The sequence below is a fragment of the Equus quagga genome, chromosome 5 (genome assembly GCF_021613505.1).
Source record: "Equus quagga isolate Etosha38 chromosome 5, UCLA_HA_Equagga_1.0, whole genome shotgun sequence".
Taxonomy (NCBI): Eukaryota; Metazoa; Chordata; class Mammalia; order Perissodactyla; family Equidae; genus Equus; species Equus quagga.
In genome coordinates, this window is record NC_060271.1 from 36,371,138 (window position 1) to 36,390,825 (window position 19,688).

The 19,688-nt window shown below is 57.5% G+C and overlaps 1 protein-coding gene across 1 annotated transcript in view; it reads right to left on the bottom strand.

Annotated features, from left to right (window-relative positions):
* Positions 1-747: 747 nt before the first annotated feature.
* The window catches only part of PADI3 (peptidyl arginine deiminase 3), a 31,673-nt gene continuing 12,732 nt past the window's right edge, over positions 748-19,688 (bottom strand). Inside the window, exons 4-16 of the mRNA XM_046661523.1 lie at positions 17,772-17,833; positions 16,694-16,811; positions 15,488-15,613; positions 13,780-13,958; positions 13,488-13,591; positions 13,277-13,388; positions 11,412-11,519; positions 10,125-10,276; positions 8,745-8,889; positions 8,537-8,639; positions 5,872-5,951; positions 3,709-3,834; positions 748-1,995 (exon numbers count right to left, since the gene is read on the bottom strand). Coding sequence (XP_046517479.1) covers positions 1,762-1,995; positions 3,709-3,834; positions 5,872-5,951; positions 8,537-8,639; positions 8,745-8,889; positions 10,125-10,276; positions 11,412-11,519; positions 13,277-13,388; positions 13,488-13,591; positions 13,780-13,958; positions 15,488-15,613; positions 16,694-16,811; positions 17,772-17,833 — 1,649 coding nt within the window. The 3' untranslated portion in view covers positions 748-1,761. The remainder of the gene's footprint in view (positions 1,996-3,708; positions 3,835-5,871; positions 5,952-8,536; positions 8,640-8,744; positions 8,890-10,124; positions 10,277-11,411; positions 11,520-13,276; positions 13,389-13,487; positions 13,592-13,779; positions 13,959-15,487; positions 15,614-16,693; positions 16,812-17,771; positions 17,834-19,688) is intronic.

Consider the following 19,688-nt stretch of genomic DNA (forward strand, 5'->3'; position numbering starts at 1 on the left):
ACTTGCCTTCTGGAAAGTCACCTTCCCAACCCAAACCCTTGCAAAAAAATATGATTTTCGCAGCATCCTCATTTGTCTCAGCCTCCAATGGAGGTGGGCTTATTCTGGGAAACTCCGGTCATGGGAGGGGCACTGGGAGTCTGTTCCAGGGAATCTAAGTAAACCGTGGAGAGGACGGGGCATGGGCGGAAGGCTGGAGCACCCTCCCTAACCACCTGGAAGCCGCCCGGCCCTGGGCCAGCTTGAGTTGCTTCTGTGGTTTGCAGCCCTAGAGAGGACAGGGGTTGGGAGGGACGAGCTGTGGCAGTGATTTCCCGGGGCTCCGTAGCAAGCCCACCCAGCCTTTCACGGGGCACCATTTCCTCCGCCTGGCAGGAAGTGGGATGCCACCAAGGGCACCCGGCGGGCCTCCCCACCCACACTGGCTTCCCCCATTGCAACACTCACAATGCAACCTTCCGGCCACAGCCCAGACCCTTACCCCGCCGTGCTCCCTCGGTCATAGCAGCCTGACATTCGACCCCCAGGCTTGCATTTATGCGTCCATATCATCACAACTGTCCAGGGCAGCCGTAACTTGTCCTGTGGCCTCTTGCAGGTACAACCTCACAGTCTTACCAGAATTCGGGCTCGTCAGTCCCAAACTCTTGGCAGGCCAGACAAGCAAATGCCTCAGCTGCAAGAAATTCCTCTGTCCTTGCTGTCATGTTCTAAGCCCAAAGAAGGGCCAGGATGAGGCTCAAACCATTTACGTTTCTGCAGATTTATTAGCCAGTGATGGAAACACAGCTGGACCCATAGGGAACACACATGTAACTGACACACATCTGGGGAACCCCCTGCCCCCTACCCCCTGCCCTCGGACAGCATTCACTGCCCGAGCTGTCTCCTTGTGCCCCGGCTTCTGAGGCACAGCAGGACATGGAAACAGCCACCAGAGGTCAACAGAAAGCCTAGGCCTGATTTTCCAGGAGTCTCCCCTCCTGCAGAGGGAGGGCCAGGGCCAGTGAAGCACCCACGCAGCATGAAGGACATTTCTCAACCGTGCACCCACAGTCCTTCCCATCTCCAGGAATTCCCCAGATATTTTCATCTCCAAGAGATTCCAGGAGGTTTGGGGACAAAGCCGGGTTTCTGAAAGTCAGATGATGGGGTGTTTAGAAGGCTAAGAGATAGTTATCCTTCCTTCAACACGCATCTCGGAGCAGCGACTATTGAGAGGCTCATGCTGGGCGCTGCGCAGGTCCAGAGTTCAGCATCTGGGCAGGACCTTGGCAGGCGGGATGCTGGTCCCACCCTGATCTCCATGGGCCCCTGCTGGGATCTCCCTGTGGGGAGGCTATGGGCAGAACCTCTCCTGTCCTGTGTGGACGCATCTGACTTTAGGGCTGTTCCCCTGCAGAGCGAGAGGCAATCAGACCAAAGCAGAATTGTGGGTCCTTCCTCCATCAGGACACACAGGCCAACACGGCAGATGACACGCACGGATGTTTCTAGACCCCAAACTGAACTAGGCCCCAAGTGGAGGCTTTGGGGATGGGAGGGGGATGTTTGGAGGAGTCCCCATGGGTCATGCTGATGCGCCTGAGAGGCCACAAGAAATGAGGTCCTTCTTCTTGGGGGGCCAAGAGGAATCAAGCGGGTTGCAGATGAGGCGTGAACACTTCTAGAAAAAGAGCTTCTGTTCAGGGGCCTGTCTCAGTCTCCATCACCCAGGCCCACGTCCCACCCCAGGGGGAGAGGTGGGGGGATGGGACGGGCTCAGGGCACCATGTTCCACCACTTGAAGGCAAAGGGCTGCCGGCGCACGTTGGTGCCGCAGTGGACCTCGCCATGCAGCATGTGGTAGGAGGAGAAGTCGTCGATGAAGGTGCAGTGGAGGCCCAGCGGCTCCAGCAGGGACCGCACCTTCTCCTCCAGGCAGCAGCGGCCATTGATGACGGGCCCGAAGGGCTTGGGGATGCCCAAGTGCTGGCCCAGCACAAGCATGTTCACCTGCAGAGAAGCGAGCGCCCGGTCAGGGGTAGCGCTTCAGCACCGGCTCCCACCCTAACACCTCCCCCATACCTGCCAGGACCCGGGGTGGTCTTTTAGGCAGCCTTGAAAATAGCTACTCGCGCTTTCACGCAGTGGGAGAGGAACCTGGTCTGGGAAGAACTCTAACCAGCTGTGCCTTCCCATGGGAGCATCTGCAGAGCTCACAGCGACATCTCATTTCTCTGGTGACGGCCCTCCTTATTGATGCATTGTGGTGGCTGCCATGTGTGTGCAGCAGAATCTCAACCTCCCAGGCTGTGGCTGATCAGACCAGGGTAGACGTCCGAGCCAAACTGGGCCAGTCAGATTCTCTCTCTGGGGTATTTGAAGTCGACATGGTGGGAGAGTTGAGTCAGTCTCTGCCTATGCCTGTGTTTATGTGTGGCCGTGTTCATATGCGTCCCCAGAGACACAGAAGCAAAGGAAGCCAAGTGAGGGGAAGGGAGGAGGGGGAGAATGATGTAGATACAGAGACAAGAGGCGTTCCAGGCCCTCCTGATGCCGCCCCCACAGCAGCTGCCCCTGCCCTCGGCTTTCATGATGTCCTTGTATTAAATCTTCCGCTTTGGCTGAAGCCGGCTTGGGTGGCCTTCTGTTTCCTGCAAACATACGAACCTGGACCAAGGCACAAGATTTCGGGGGCACATACATCTTCCTCCTTAAAGATGCAGGAAGGAAAGGGAGGGACGAGAGGCTCTGCGAGTGGGGAAATCGAGCAGGGGGAAAAGCTAGCCCGAAAGGGGAAGGAAAAAAGGGGATGAAGCAATGGTGGTGTGGACAGGCTCCCTGCGAGGCTCTGATGATGGGGAGCTGAGTTCCTCTGGGGGATGGAGGGGGAGGAGAGAGAAGGAAGGGATGGAGGTGAGGAGGGGACGGAGGTGGGGAAGGGATGGAGGAGCAGTGCTACTCAAAGTGTGGTCCTCAGACAGCAGCAGCCGCGGCACCTGGGCGGCTGCTTGTTAGAAAGGCCGTACCTCAGACCTGCTGAATCAGAACCCGTGGGGCGGGGCCCCAGCGGTCCACCAAAGCTCAAGTTTTAGAAGCACCAGATGCAAAGCCCTCAGGGCTTAATCAAAAGCCACTTCTTCCAGGAAGCCTTCTTGGATCTCCAGTCCTACCTCTAAGGCCAGAAGCGCTTTGTCCCACCTCTGAATCCCCACATCACTTTATTATCAATAGACTGTTGGGACAGACCCTTGGAGAGGTGCAGAGGGTCTCCCTCAGCAGATTTGATCGGAAGCTCCTTGAGGGCAAGGAGCAGCCTTAATCATCTCTGTCCCTCATGCAGGGTACCCTAAATATAGGAGGATGGGGGAACAGCTGTGGGCTGGGATGAAGGGAGCAGAAAGGGCACCCGAGCTCCCAGCTGATGCTCTGCACTTTACACACACACCCGCATGCTGTCCTTAGTCCCCTGCCAGGTATCAAGCGGGCCCCTGGGAGGAGCCGTGGACCTCCCCGATGGCCCCTGAGCGTGAGCTTGGCCAGTGAGCATCATGCAGCGGCCATCAGTCAGCCCTTCTGCTGGACACAGGGTCTCTGATTCTCCATGCCACCCCCACCAGCCACCACAATCCCAAATATGGCGGTAACCAAACGTCTTGCCCCTCTGGGGAACGGAGGCTTGGGGTCTAATTTCCGGAAACCTTAAGTCAGGGGTGGTGGCCTCACCAGGTCAGGGAAGAAGGCCACTGCCTTTCTCCTCTCGGTCTTGAAGAGCTGGGGGATGTCGATGATGTCCTGCTCCGTCAGGCCCAGCTCCCGCTTCAGCACCTCCCGGTTCCAGTCGATGCAGCTCTGGGGAAGTGGGAAGGCAGAGCTGGGGAGACCTCGCCAGTGTGGGGGCGACCCAAGGGGTCACGTCTGATTAAGGAGAGGCAGGATGCCCAAGTGCCCACGGATCAACTTTCCACACAAACCTTCTCTTTGTGCCCTGGGTCCACCCCTCACAGTCCTATCCTACTAGCTGGGCTCAAATGAGAGCATTCCAGAATGTTCCACCCTTGACCTTCTTCCCTTCTCTGGATCCTTCACTCCTTAGGGGATCTCCTTCAGTCTCGTGGTTTAAAGCAGCATCTAGACACTGAAAAGTCTGAAATTTCTATCTCCCAACTTCTTCGTAGAGCCCAACCTCTTTCCTCAGCTCAGACTTGTAAGTACAACCACTTTGCATTTCCACGTGCCCGTGTAACTGGCACATCGGATGTGACGTCCAAAGACACACCCTTCACTTCTACCCCTCCCGCCACCCGCGCCTCCCAACGTCCTCCAGTTCTGTAAACGTAACCGCTGTTTGGACCAAGCCTTGCTGTCATTCTCGATGCCTCCTCTCCTCTCCACATCCATCAGCAACAAGGCCCGCGGTCTCTACCTCTAAAATACAGCCCGGATCCGAGCCACTGCTCCCACCTGCTGGAGCGCCAGCCCCTCCCCCCGGTTGACGCAGAGGCTTCCTAACTGGTCTCTTTGTTTCGTGCTCTTGCTCCACGTGGTGGCCATGAAGATGCTCCTCGCAGACCTCCCTCTGGGGGCTGGAATGGACCGAGGGCCCCTGCTGCGGGCTGCAGCTTTGAAGTCTTTCCTGTGTTGGTACCCCAGGCCGCACCTCCCCCCAGCTGCTAACAGCCAATGGCTGGGTGTGACAGGACACTAAGGCAGACCCGTTTCCGACAGACAGGGGACCCCTCTGATGGCTTGCCGCATCCCCCGCAGCTTTGCCGACTGCCTTAGACCACACGGCCCTGTGGGATGCGGTCCCCCCCAAGCTTCCGTCGCTCTCCTACACCCAGGGCCAGCCTTCCCGCCTCCTCCGGCTCCCTTCCGTTTTCCCTCGCACAGACACTGTCCCTAACAGAATCCTCAGGTGTTGAACCCCATCTTGGCATTTGCTTCTTGTAGGACCCTGTGCTGCTTCTTCTGGTTGCCCTTCCAGACGCCACCCTACACCTTTCTCTGCTCTGCGCCCTGGGAAGCTGGTCCTTGGGAATCAGGGCCTCCCCCCGCCCTCTGGCTTCTGGTTGGGTTCAGCCAATGGCGGCTCTGGCAGGAGATGGGGGGCTGCCAGCAGAGTGCAGTTGGGGTATTTGTTCCGCCGGCTCCCTCCTTGCTGGGTCACTGTGCGCCGGCTGTGAAGGTCACAGCTCCTGTCTGGCGGCCATCTCTTCCGAGTGACCTCTCGAGGTTCCTGGAACAGCTCCCTCGCCTAATTCCTTCAGGACCAGGGCTGGGACGGCTGCCCTCTTCCAGGCCTGGGGATGGTCCCTTGCCGATTTCCTCAGATCCTTCCCGCGTCTTTGTAAAGATTCTCCTTACTAAACTTTTCCAGTTATCCAGCTTGAGGTGCCAGGTGTTTCCTGCTGGGACCTACTGTCACCACCCCCCACCCCGCCATGACATATGGATACATTCTTAACATAGCCGCAGAGAGCTCGTTTCAAAGCATAAGTCCAATAGGTCCCTCGTCTGCTCAAATCCCCCGAGGGCCTCAAATCCCACTCAGAGCCACAGCCACAGTCCCAGCTATGCCTTTCAAAGCCTGTGTGACCCGGCCTCCCCTCTCTCCACCTTGGCCTCCTGGCTTGTCCTCATACACTCCAGGCCCCTTCCTTCCACCTCAGGGCCACCGTCTGTGCTGTTCCTCTGCCTGGAATGCTTGTCCTTCTCAAATGCATGGCTTACCCCTCATTTTTCTTGGGTCAAAGGAGAGGGTTTGAGCCCCTCTGTCTGGGCCTGTTCCAGCCCGAGCTTTCACGAACCGTGAGGCCCGGACTTCGGCTCCCATCCCTTTCCCAGCAGGCGCCCCCACCCTCCACTCCCAGCCTGTGGCCCTCATACCTGCACAAACTTATTGTAGCCGATGAGGCTTTCATTGGAGAGCACCTGGTTGATGGAGATGGTGTTGACCGGCTGAGCACCTGTGAGGGAGAGAGATGTGAAGGCAAGGGCAGGAGCAGCGCCACCCACTCTGGGAAGCAGCCAGGTGGGGCCAGGTTCACAGTGGCCGGTCTCGCTAAGTCAGCAGCCTGCGGGCCTTTCTGGTTTGCGCAGCACCGGCTGCAGGGCTCCGCTTGGCCGCTGCCAGGTCTGGGCTGAGAGGAGCGGCAGGGGCAGGTCGCCGCCCACTGTGAACTTCAGACCTTTCTTTGAGGGCCCTGGAAGGGGTGACACCTTTGACTGGAAATTTATAACCCCCCCAGGGTATTGGGTGATGACTGCTCTTCTTTGGGCCAATGGTGGGGCCTGGGGACTGGGTCACCCACCTACCCACCAGCACCAGCTCTTATGGACCCCATTGGACACTGTCCCTCCAACAGGTGACTACGTGGCAAAGGGGCTCCCCCGAGGCCCAGCTTTCCCACCCGCCTGATGGGGTGCTCGGGGAGCCGGGGCGGGACAGGGGAGGGGAGGTTGGAGCCAACATTCACAGCCACCATTTATTAAGCTCTTCCCACGTGCAGGCCCTGAATTCAGGCCTCTGCACTCAGCGCCTCACTGGGCCCTCACTGCAACCCCACAGGGTATGCGTTATCATCCCCACTTTACAGATGGGGACACTGAGGCTAGGGAGGTAAAGAGACTTGCCCAAAGTCCTCCAGCTAGGAAGTGGGGGCTTGTGATTCAAACCCAAGCCCAGTGCTCACAAAGGGCCTGAAGCCTTGACCCGCATGTGTGCAGACTCAGCATCCTTTCCACCCCGGCTGGAGTCAGACAGCTGGGGTCCTCCCGCAGCTCTACCGCATTCTCGCTGAGGCCTCTGGGCCAGAGACTGCCCCTCTCTGAGCCTCACATTCTTGGGTATGAAGCCGAGTGACAGTCACCCTCACAGGCTCTCCTGAGGTCAAATGGGATGACAGCACGGAGCACACAGCCTGGGGCCTGGCACGAAGTAGGTGACCGCTGAGCTGCGCCGGGCCTCCCTGGTCACTGCCCTGGGCGTCAGCCCTGCAGGGCAGCATGGTGGCTACGGGTGGCCTGACAGCTGTGAAGTCCCTCGCTGTCCCTCTCAGCTGGAAAAACTGCTCAGCCTATTCCTGAGCCCTGCTCACTGCAAACCCGATACTCTGGGAAGATGGAGACGGCTTTCCACCTGCCTGGGACATAAAATCGGACCTGAGGATTCTTCAGGCGTGGTCTGGGAAACGGGCCTGGGAAACGGTGCTTTATTTCCCTTTACAGCTGGGGCCCCAGGACTGCGTGGGGAAGGGGGAACGGGGGTGAATGGAGATTGCGGGGAACGTGGGGAGTCTGGGAGCTGTAAGTTCCGCAGAAGCTTCTCTCTCGGAGGTAGGTTTGGTCCGGGGCATTATCTAACTCCCAAGAGGCCACGGGGCCAAGAAAATCTACGATCCCGCCAGACACTGGGGTCTGTGCCCTGAGACCCCGGGGTCCCAGTCAGAGAGAGGAGGGATCCCGTGGGAGTCAAGGTCTTGGTGGAGATGAGAAAGGGAGTGGATCTGAGAGCCGTTCCAGCAGGCGCCCCCGCCCACGCCAGCCCCAGCCAGGTCCCTCTGTAAATTCCCCCCCGCGCAGAATGAAAAAGTGGGGCCCCTTGTTCAAAGCGCAGGAAAAATCCACCTTTAAAGGTACTAAAATATAAAGCTTTTTTTTCTTTACGGTCTCTCTTGCCCTGTCATGTTGTTTTCACCTGCTATTGATGTCACGCTCTCACCGGCACGGGGACACCCACGATGCGAGTGTAGACCCCTCCGCAGGCTGCCGGAACCACGCTGGGACTTGGCGCATGCGCACTGCCCGCTGGCTGCCACGAATCTCAGCGCTGGAGCGGTGGGACCCTCATGCTGCGCCAGGTGTGGCGCGAAGGGGAGGTGGACGCCTCTTCCCACAGGCCCGCCACCCCAAACCTTGGCGAATGGGCGATCTCCAGGGACACTGAAGCCTCTGCACGGGGATGTGCTAGGTACCTGCATCAGGGGTGGACGAGAGGCTCACCCCCACCAAATTGCGCAGCACGGGCCCTGTGGCGCGGTCAGTCCAGGACAGGGACGACTGAGGCCAGGCCCTGACTGAGCTGCTGGGAGCACGTGCACCCGACCTCCCCAGGCCCAGGCTCCCGCTGGGGGTGGAGGGCTGCAGGGAGCTGCGGCCTGGTCGGCTGGGGCTCTAAGGGGCGAGGGAGCAGGGAGAGGCCTCACCCCAGGGAGGCGGAGGCGGCAGGAGGCGGGACTGCTCATGAACCCAGCCTCCCAGCCCCCGTAGATGCTCCATGGATCAACCAGATTCCACTCACAAAACACACATTATTAAGATTTTCAAAACAGTGCTGCCAGAGCATTAAACCCCAACACAGGGCCGTTCTGAGCAGCGGGCCATGTGCCACTGCATGGATCACGTGGCCACAAACTGCACAGTGGTGGCTGGTGGAGCAAGGGATCCTAAAGTTGGGGGGGAGCCTTGCTTTAACATTTGCCATCCCTGTCTCAAGCCCCGTGAGGTGCGGGGGGAGGGAAGCTGTGGGGAGGGACACAGCACTGATACCCACCACAAACCCCTTGGAACAGGAGGGCCCTGCCATGGCCCCACTTCCTCTTCTCCTGAAAGAGCCTGAGGCAGGTGCTGGGGCTGGCCAGGAGCATCCGGAAGCCCTGTGTGGACAGAGCAGATGGGGTTGAGCTCCCCGGCCTCAGCAGGGCCCCCCGGAGCTCGTCCCCTGACCCAGACGCCCGGGACAGGCTGTTGCCAGTCCTTACCTTCCCATCGGGGGCAGGGACAAAGCTCAGAAACTCATCCACGTGGCCCACGGCCAGCCAGTCCACAAAGAGCTCCACGGGCGGCTGCACCTTCTGCGCGTTCAGGAAGTCCCGCACCACCCGGGTGACCCTGCGGCCGCTCGACCTGGGGCCAAGGGGTCAAAGAAAGTTGCTGAACTAAAAAAAAAAATCTATGCAGAAATGGAAAGACAAGCGTTCAAGATTGCCACAATATCTGCAAAAAAACACGCATTGCTTTTGTAAGCAGGAAAAACAATACATATATATTTTTTAAAATTCCACTCAAGGTGAGTTCCCGATGAGGCAGACGCAGGGCAGGTCAGTGTCACCAGGTCAGCGACCCACCCGGGTCTCGCCATCCAGCAGATCCGCAGAAGCACCCTCAGGGCCCATCCTGAGACCGATTTCACCCCCATCCTCACTACCCCACGGCCGGGCGGTTCTTCTTTGAGTTTAACTTGCATCTCTCATGCTGCAGCCTCACCTTCCTGCACAGCAGTGCAGAGAGAGGTGGACGAGATCACCCCTGGGGGGGTCTCACAGCCCCAGCATTTTATGTTCATGAATTTAAGCTTCATTCCTCTTTTGCCTTCTGAAAAAGTCCCTAATGGCGTGGCCCAAACTCCCTCCCTCTGTGGGATCTTGTGTTTGAGGGCAGAGAGCCCCCTCCAAAGCTTCTTGATTCACCTGTTATTTGATAGCAAGTCTGTTCTAAGTGCTTTGCTGAATTTAGTTGGCTCTGTGTCTTGGTCTATTTCACAGCAAATAACCATGACCCTATAATTCCTTTTCTTTTCCACCAGTCCCCCTGTGTCACATGTTGAATAAGACATAATCTGTTTCTCTCTCCCTCTCTGTTACTGCCATTTCATTTTTCATGTCCTATTCAGGAAAAGATCTGATATTAGTCATTTACACTATAGTATGAACAAGCTTTGACTTAAATGCAATTTCTCCCAGGACTGCTGAGACTTAAAGCTCCTTCCTCTATAACTATTAATGGACAGAAACATCTATTTACTTTCTGAATGGAAAGACCTGAGTCTAGTCAGAACTTTGCATTCTGTGTGACCTTTACCTGGTCACGCACCTTCTCTGGGCCCACTTGTAAAATGAAAGGGTTGGACTGCATGATGGCTTAGGTCCCTGCTCACTCTGGCCTTCTCAAACCCCCTGAGATAAGTGACAGTTTCGACAGCTCCCGCCACCACCACTGCCACGACCACAATGTCATCACTGCTTCTTTCTGATTCTCTTCAAGGAGTGGAGGGGCCCCTCATCCCCCAGCCCCGAAGCCACCGTCACCACCCCCACCGTCAGCCTCTGCCCCAGGAACACCTCTCCCTGCTCCCCTCTTACCCAGGCAGGTTGCCCCCGATGAGGATCCTGCCCAGGGGGTACTCCTTCCCGTTGGCCACCACGGGGGGGCTGACCTCCAGGTTTCCAAAGGAGTCCAGGCCACTCACAGAGCTGTCTCGTGGTTCCCGAGTCACATAGCCGAAATCTGGACCCTGGTAGGGGAAACTGAGTCAGGCTGGGGCGGGGAGGTGCTCACCAGGAAGAGCTTGAACCAACTCGCTGGCCTCTGGGCTCCCTAAAGATGGGGCGGGATGGTCACCCACTCTTCAGATGGAAACGCCAAGTTAAAGATGGGGATCTGACGGATGCGACGTTTCCCGCACCCCCGCGGGCGTGCACGGGGCCGTCGGGAAGCACAAGGGCCGCCTGGCGGTGCCGCCGTATGAGAGCAGGTCAGTCCCAGGTCACAGGGAGACAGCAGGGAGGGCCCTGGCTGCTCCCCATCCGACACGGAGCCCAAGGCCACGGCCACCCTCGACCCTGTGCTCGGCCTTCCTGCCACCTGCAGCCCCAGGCAGGGATGTGGCTGCTCCAGAGCGGCCGGCCCTGGGAGCCAAGAGCCTGGCGCTGGCCTCGGAGCCTCAGGCCTTCGACTCGAAAAGGAGGGACCTCCCCAGGGCCGTTTCTTAGCAAGAGCTCAGGCAGCACTGAGGGCCGGGGGAGAGCTTGGACCACCTGTGTGCCCAGCGGCGGGCTGGAGAGGCCTTCCACCCTCCACAGCACGAAGCAGTCTCCCCTCTTTCCTCCAGGCATCCCTTGAGACACCCTCTTTATTTTATTCCCAATAATACTACCAGCTAACTGTGTGCTACACTCCCTCCATGTGTGCATGGAGAAGCCTCACAAACACCTGTGAGGCCTGGGCTAAAATACCATTTCTACTGATGAAGAAACTGAGGCTCAGAGAGGGGAAGTGACTCATGCAAGGTCACACAGCACATGAGTGAGAGCCAGGTTGTTCTGACTCCAAGGCCCATGTTCTTACTAGCTCTGCGATCCTGCCTCCCCCGTCTAAGGCGGCCAGATTTATAATAAAGATATAGGATGCCCAGTTAAATGTACATTTCAGACAAACAACAAATATGTTTTGAGTCAAAGGATGTCCCGGGCAATGTTTGGGACACACTTATACTAAAACGTTACTCCCTGCTTCGCTGGAATTCGAATCTAACTGGGCATCTCCTGTCTCCATCTGGCAGCTCCGCCCCTGTCCGGAGGGAACGCGGTTCCTGGCGTGGCTCTCGGGTGACGTCCGCTGGCCCTCGGGCGCTGCGGCCGCCCACTCACCAGGATCCTTTTGTAGGGGAAGTCCTGCAGCTCCCCGTTCCTGGGGGAGTCGAAGACCACGGGAAAGGTTTTGTGCGGCGCCTGGCTGTAGCCCAGCTCCATTTCGTCCTGCAACGAGAGAGACGCCGCGCTGCGGATGTCACCCGCTCCCCTGCCTGGCCCCGAGCGCTCCGGGACGACTGTTCAGGGGACCTCCGCCTCAGGCCTTCTGGGGCCCAGGGCGGGGGGAGGGCGGGGGTCCTCATGCCTGCTGGCTGGGGGACGGGCTGGAGGCTCAGAGACGGGGTCCACTTGCCTTGCGTCACACAGCAAGACAGGTCAGGAAAGAACGAGAACATGGACGTGACCTCAGGGGTGTCCCCGTGCTGGGCCAGGGCAGAGTGGATGCAGAGAGGAGCTCAGGGTGGTCTGAGTTGGACAAACAGGCTGCTGGGCATCAGCCAGCACCTCCAGCTTCCACGTGTGGTCATGAGGGGTTGACGGCTGGACAGGGCTGAGGGGACCTGAGGAGGTACAGCTGTGCCTCCCCCTTAGACCTGTTAACACGCCCAGCGCAGTCCTGCCCCCTCTGGCTCGGGAGGCAAAGCTGGCCCTGCAGTGATGAACTATATACCCAACGAGAAGCTCACTGCAGTGCGCCTGGCCCAGCCCTTTACAAATATTCACTCCACTTATCCTCATGACACCCCTAGGTGGAGGCACTATTCTCACCCCATGTTACGGGTGAGGAAAGTGAGGAGCAGAGAGGTCTAGTTATTTGTTCAAGGGCACACAGCTAGTCGGTGGCACAGCCAGGATCCAAACCCAGCCTGTCTCACTCAAGTCCTGCCCTGACCACCTCACTGGACAAACCTCCAGCTGAAATGAAAGCTCCTTGGCTTAGCATCCAAGGCCTCCCACCTCAGCTCTTGCCCTGCACGGAGCCTTGGCCCTGGTCAAAGAGAACAGGCAACATTCTTTCTAATGCCTCCCACCTCTGGCCATCGCTCATGCTGATCCTCTGCCAGACCCACCAACCACTGAGCCCCAGCACGGCCCTGACCAGCTCTGGCCCTGGCATTTGCCCCCCTGAGAGCTCCTTCGTTATGGGGGCATCGACGGGGAATAGTCAGGAAGATGCAGTGATGCTGTGCGTGGCCCGCAGCAGGCACTCAGTGAATGACCGAGTTATCATCCGTCCGTTTGCCAGATCTGGTCCAGCTCGGATGCCCTTCCTCCTGGCAGTCTCCACTGACCCCGAGACAGAGGTGACAGCGCCCGGCTCCAAACCCTGCTGGCACTCTGCCAGCACCCTGCCCCACCTGAGACCGTCCGAGTCGGGGGTCTCCATCATCCACCACATCACGGCTTCACCTCCTCGGCACGATTGGCCTTCGGGGCCAGATAATCCTTTGTCGTGGGGCTGTCCTATGCACCGTGGGATGTTTAGCTGCATCCCTGGTCTCTACCAACTGGAAGCCAGTGGCACCACCACCCTCAGCGTGACGACCAGAAACATCTCCAGCTACTGCCAAATGTCCCTTGGGGACAAAATCACCTTTCTTTGAGAACCACTGGTCCAGGCCTTTGATGGCCAGGGGTGGGTGCCTCGACCTCTGCCATCCCCCTCCGGCCCGGCCCAGCGCTTAGTCCAGATCCTGTGGGTGAATGGGTGTTGAACCCAGTGTCAGTGTGTCCCTGGGTTCTAGAAAGTTCTGGAGAGAGGGAGGGCTTTACGTCTAGAATTAGAAAGATCACTGCCGTGGGGAGGACGATCGCAGCCCCCGGTCCTCCTGGATGATCCCCAGCAGCATCCCCCGCTGGAATAGGCCAGCTTCTCCCTCCAGGACGGTGTCCGGCTGGGGGCCACCCGGTGGCCCTGGTACCTGGATCCAGCGGTCATTGTGGTTCTCCGTCTGCGGGCAGATGGTCAGCTTGCAGCCAGCCTTCCTGACCAGCTCCGCCACTGCGTCCACGAAACATGTGTTGTTCCTCACACTGCGGACAAGCCCGGGGAGAGCGGCTCAGGACAGAGCCAGGCCTGGGGGCCAGAGGCACCAGCAGGGTCAGGAGGACACCTGGTGCCCCCACACTCACCGGCACACGTACACCTCCAGGGGCGGCAGCGTGCTGGGCGTCATAATCCAGGGCGCCACACGGAACACCACGGTGTCAGTGAAGATCGGGGATTCAGAGAAATCCTGCGGGGGAAGACCAGAGCAGGGAGAGCACTGACCTCGGAGTCCAGAGGCCTGGGTGGCTCAAGGACCACAGAGGGCCTTGAGCCAGCTGCCTGCTTCTTGGTTTCTGGAGAGGCACCGGCGGGGCGGTCCAGAGGTCTGGGGTCTTTCACACCGGCGGTGCCCTCCCTGCCCTGGCCACCCCCTACCTCGTTGGAGTCGTCCAGCAGGGTGACGTGGAAGGAGATGAGGCCCGTGAAGCCAGCGTCGGGGAAGGAGAGGCCCTCGACGAAGAAGTGCTCCTCGTCCCCGTGGAAGCGGGGCACCTCGTAGGACAGCTTGTCCTGGCCCAGCACGTGCCTGTAGGCCTCGCACGAGTCCTCGGGCCCTGGGAGGGGACGAAAGGGGCAGCCGTGACTCCCTGGTGGGCCTGAGACGCGTGAGGGATGCAGGAAGAGCTGTGCAGCCTCACCAGAAATTGTAAGCCGGACCACAACTCCCACCTCTCACCTCCCACAGGCAAAGGAGGGAAAGATGCTTAATACCCGGTGTGGGCAAGGCGGGGGAAGGGCATTGCCTTCTGAGGTTGGCATTCAGATCCTTCGGAGGGCAATTGGCGGCATCTGACAAGGTGATGTTCGCCCCTAACCCGCAACTCCACTCCTAGGGATCTTTCCTACAAAATACACGTACAAGGCTGTCCACTGGCCGTTCATTCATTCATTGAACAAATGCTCCCTGAGCACCTACAAGGCACCCACGAGGCGTGGTGCTGGACTCAGGTACAGCCGTGAGCACGGTCCCTGCCCTCAAGGTGTGTTGTTGGAAATCATAACACTGCAGACCACTGCGTGTTCAGGGGACCAGACAAGTTCCTCACCTCCACGCTTTGGAGTACTACGCAGCTGCGGAAAAGAAGGACGCGCAGCTACGGAAACACACAGAAACATGCACAGGGCATATAATTCAAGGAAAGAAAAAGTTTGGAAAGCAGAGTGTGTACACACACACTCTTAGTGTTTACAGAAAAGGTCAGGAGGAACGCACACCAAGTTGTTAACGGTGAGCACATTTGAAGACGCTCAGGGGTGGGGATAGAGAACTCGCATTTCTTACTTTATGTGCGTCTATACTGTTTGGTCTTTTAAAAATGAGCGTCTCATTACTTGTGTACTTTTGTATTTTTAAAGGTGTTTCCGATCCCAGCTTGTACATAGGCTAAGGCAGTGGCAATGTAAGGCTGTGGTCGGAATTATGTCGGAGCGAAGAGCCCTGGGGTCTGAGACTGGCCTTAAAAAACTTCAGGAGGGACCGGCCCTGTGGCGCAGCAGTTAAGTGCGCACGTTCCGCTTCAGCGGCCTGGGGTTCGCTGGTTTGGATCCCGGGTGTGGACATGGCACTGCTTGGCAAGCCATGCTGTGGTAGGCGTCCCACATATAAAGGAGAGGAAGATGAGTACGGATGTTAGCTCAGGACCAGTCTTCCTCAGCAAAAAGAGGATTGGCAGCAGTTAGCTCAGGGCTAATCTTCCTCAAAAAAAAAAACAAAACAAAACACTTCAGGAAACAGAGGGAGCAATGAAGCCAGCCAGGCAGAGTAGGGACAATCCTTGAGTCTGAGTGGTTGGCACATGGGGGTTCGCTACGCTGTTCTCTCTACTTTTGTGTTTGTTTGAAAGTTTTGATAATAAAAATTTCTAAAGGTGCTTAAAATATATTTTTCAAATTCATTTATCCCATAAAACCGCCTCAGGCCATGGCTGTCCCAGATGACCAGTCCCAGAGCTCTCACATCTGACTGTTCTTCCTCTGACCCCCAAGACAGCTCGGGAGCCTGGGCAGAGCCTGCCCTCCAACCCAAGGTGGGGAAACTGAGGCCCCGCTGGCAGCACAGGGTGGGGGATGGGCACGAACTCACCGCAGGCGTGGAAGACCCGTGCCCGCTCGGCGTCATAGCTGGAGGTGTGGAGGACAAGTCTGTGGTCATCAAAGAGGGCAGCGGGGCCTTGGGTGCGCAGGACCATGACGGACATGTCTTCCAGGTCTGCGGAGCCAGACACAGGGCGGCCACTCAGGGGGCCTCTGACACCCGCGCATCTCCTCCTCCGGCCTGCCGCCCTCCCCAGGGCAGAGGGTGCCAAGACCTGGGTCCTCGGGCCTCAGCTCTGCCCACCCTGTTAAAACACTGGAAACCCTCAATAGCCAACCACGAAGTCTGGACGCGTGTGATGCGGTGAGCCACCTCACAGCCGGCTGGGCCCGCGCTTCCTCGTCTGCCCAGAGAAACAGGAAGAGCGGAGCAGCCAGCCCCATGCCTGGCACACGACAGGTGCTCGCGAGGTGTGATGGGGAACAAGGCCACCTGGGCAGCAGGCAGATGGGGGCTCCAGCCCCAGCCCAGCATCACGCACTGTTGACCCTGGGTGGGCCCCTCCTCCCCGAGCCTCAGCGTTCCATCTCTGGAACGAGGGACATTTATGCGCCCTTCGGAGCAGCTGTGAGCGCCTCGTGCGTAAGCTCCTGGCTCTCCCCCCCGGGGACCGCGAGCGTTCTTCACGGGGCTGCTGCACGCGGTTTGGAATGCACTTAATAGAATGTGGTGTTCCTGAAACACCAGCCAGAGGCACCTTGGCGGGGGGGGGGGGGGGGGCGGGTTGGGGGGGGGGAATGGGGGGCCTGGGGCTGCCCCCGGCGGGGGGGGAGCGGGGGGGGGGGGGGGGGGGGGTCTCCTGATGTCTGAGCCTCAATGTTCTCGTCTCTAAATTGGGGTGATGCTCCCCTCCCCTCCGACTTGGACGATTAAATGAGAATTCTGGGAACAGACCAGGCACATAGCAGGTGCTCACATAATGTTAGCATCCTCTGCTCCACTGGAGGCAGAGAAAGGTGAGTCAGCTCATTTCCAGAGTCCTGCCCTGGCATGTGAGTGCCTGTGGGCACTGTGGATATGGGGGGGGCAACTGCCAGCCTGAGGCAGGTTTTGAGGAATGTCGAGGTATGTCCGGGAGCTGGCACTCAGGTCCTGAGCTCTGCCTTCAGAGCCGTGCCATGGGTAGGAATCCCTGTGGCTAGCTGAGCAGTGACCCTGAACACCCACGGACAGGGGCTGCCCCACCCCCCTCACCTTGCAGGCAGTGCACGTGCTGGTCACAGTTGTCTCGCTCATCACAGTTCAGATTGTCCTTGTCGCAGTTCACCAGCAGGATGGCTCCATACCCACCAGGCCCCCAGACCCACTGCCGCTGCCAATGGCAAAGCATAGCTGTGATGGGGGCTCAGATCAGACCTATGCCTCCCTCCCCCGCAGCCTCCCAGCCCCATCTCCTCCTCTTCACGCTACCCTGTGAGGGTAGGTCCACTCTCACTGAAGCCCCTCCTGCCCAAGAAATGGTACTGGCTCCCTACCTCCCACACCATCAAGTTCAAACTACAGGGCCGCCTTTCTTAGCTGACAGCGATATGTCTCCAGCCAATGTCCTCTTTCTCAATAGGCAGCTGCCTGATGATAAGATCTGCTCTTCCGGCCAGGCCTTGGCTTCTGCTGTCCCCTCCACCTGGAATGCCCTCCCTCTTGCATTGCTTTAGAGCCCAGCTCAAGCGGACTTCAGGGGACGTCTTCCTCGCTCATGCAGCCCACCTTGACTTTCTCCTCTGAACTCCCAATGTATTAAGTGCCACCACAATTCAGCCTAAAGTTCTTGGACAGTTTCACACTTGGTAGATTTCCCCTTTCACTTAGATCGGGGGTTGGCACCCCACGGCCCGCGGGCCCAATCCGGCCCACTGCCTGTTTTGTAAATAAAGTTTTATTGGAACACGGTCTCATCCACTTGTTTCTGTATTGGCTACAGCTCTTTCACACGACCCTGGCAGAATCGAGTAGTTGCAACACAGACAGTACGGCTCACAAAGCCTAAGCTACTTACTATCCTGCTCTAACAGAAAGTTTGCTGACGCCCGACCTCGCTTCCAAGCCCAGAAGGACTTTTCCCATCAAGCAAGGCCTAGCCCAGGGCTGGGCACGAGTGTGCTCCATAGTTCTCCTGGGGAAAGAAGACCCCCCCAGCCACGCCGGGTTCCCGTTTGGCTCCCCTGACCTCGGCATGAGCTGGGTGGCAGGAGGATACCTGTAAAGGCCTCGCCCTCTTAACCCAGCCTAGAGCAGCTCCAAACTCTTCTGGGCCCAGGCAGAGATGCCCTACCTTGTCGACGAAGCTCCTGTCCTGCCTGCCCTCACAGTTCAGGTCGCAATCCAGAGAGATGTCTGCAAGGGGCGGGAAGAGGGTAGGTCACTACAGGGTGCCCAGGAGCCCAGCACAGGCCGTGGTCTCTACAGTTTAGATCTCAGGCCATCTGGGGCTGGGAAGAGGGAAGTCACTTCCAAGAAGACATTGCCTAGAGGTGGGGGCATCTGGAGCCTCTCTGCTTGGGCTGGGGAAAGAGGCCTAGAGGAGGAAGCAGGGTCAGAGCAAAGGCCCAGGTCAAATGCTGCCCCCTCCAGGAAGCCCTCCCTGACCCCTCCTTCTTCCACATCCCTATGGCCCTTGCTGTCTGGGGACGCCTTGTGGAGCCCAGGTCTCCCTGGACATTCTTGGTCTGGACGAAGCTGCCTCCTCTCCTTGGGAGGGGATGGGGAGCCTGGACTTCGGGATCAGACACACATGGATGTGAATCTGGGTTCTGGTACCTCCTGGCTGTGGGGCCTCCCTGAGCCTCAGCACCATCTCCCCCTCCCCAAATTCCAGCCCCCATCCTACCTTCTTACTGTTTCTCTCTAGGAAGCGTGGGAGATTTTACAGCACAAATGGCAGAGAGAAAGGAGGAATTTGAAGTGATTTTTAGACACGTGAAAAGATACCCAACCGCCATGCCACACGTGGATGAATCGCACAAACACAAGGCGGGTCAGAAGAGGCCAGCCCCTAAGAAGACATGCGCAGTATGACCCCACCCATAGAGAGCTCAAAGGTAGGCAAAAGCAGTCTGTACTATTTGGGTATGCATATTCGGATGATAAAGCCATTCTAAAAAGCAAGGAAACACTATCACAAGATAGTGGTTACCTCTAGGGGACGGAGGGGTTATGATCAGAGAGGGGCATGGCGGGGGGATCTTGGGGTGCTGGTCATGTTCTGTTTCTTGACCTGGGTGATGGCTGCTCAACTGCTGGCTTTGTAGCTATTCACTAACGTGTGTGTACACACTTACACTTATATATAACATAAGGCTTTACACACTTGTCTGTCTGAGTATTTTCCAATGAACAAGGGTGTGTGTGTTCAGGGAGGGGAAGAGAGGAGATCCCCAACCTCGGTCCTAACTAAAGGAAGGCAAATTAAAGCAACAATGAGACGCCAACCTCTCCGACTGACACAAATGGAAAAGGCTGATGATGCACAGTGTCGGCCAGGCACTCCTGTGCACTGTTGGCAGGTGTACAAAGGGGTACAGTCTTTTGGGAGAGCAATTTGGCAAAATCTATCAAAATTTCAAACGTACGTTCTCTATAACCCAGCAGTTCTGCTTCTAAAAACGCCTCCTGCAGAGAGAGCATTTCCAACCGTCTTGCTCATTATTCTCCAAGTGCTGGGACCAATGCAAACGCCCACCAGGGTGCAAGGAGCCCCCCAGCATCCTTGGCAACACAAGGTCAGTGAAGCATCTTTTCATTCGGGTTCTGATCATTGGGGCTTTCTCTTCTGTGGATTGCTTGTTCATATTTTCTGCCCATTTCTGTTCATTTGCTGTATTTTTTTATTGATTGAGTTTTCCATAATCTGTATGCACCGAGTCAGCTACACGCCTCACAAATTTCTTCTCCCAGTTCAGAGCTTGACTTTTGACTAGTCCTCTGTTACACAGAAGTTTTAAATTTTAATACAGTCTAATTCATCAATCTTTCCCCTTATGGTCTGTGGGTTTTGTTTTTTTTTTTGCTGGGTTAAAGAAAACCTCGACTACACTGAGGTTGCAAAGATATTCTCTTCTAAAAGCTTTAAAATTTTGATAGTCAGCTTAAGATTTTAACCCATCTGAAGTTTATTTTTGACCACGGTAGGAGGCAGGGCTCCAGTCCACTGATTCTGACGTGATGACCACGTGAGCGTGGGTCTATGTCC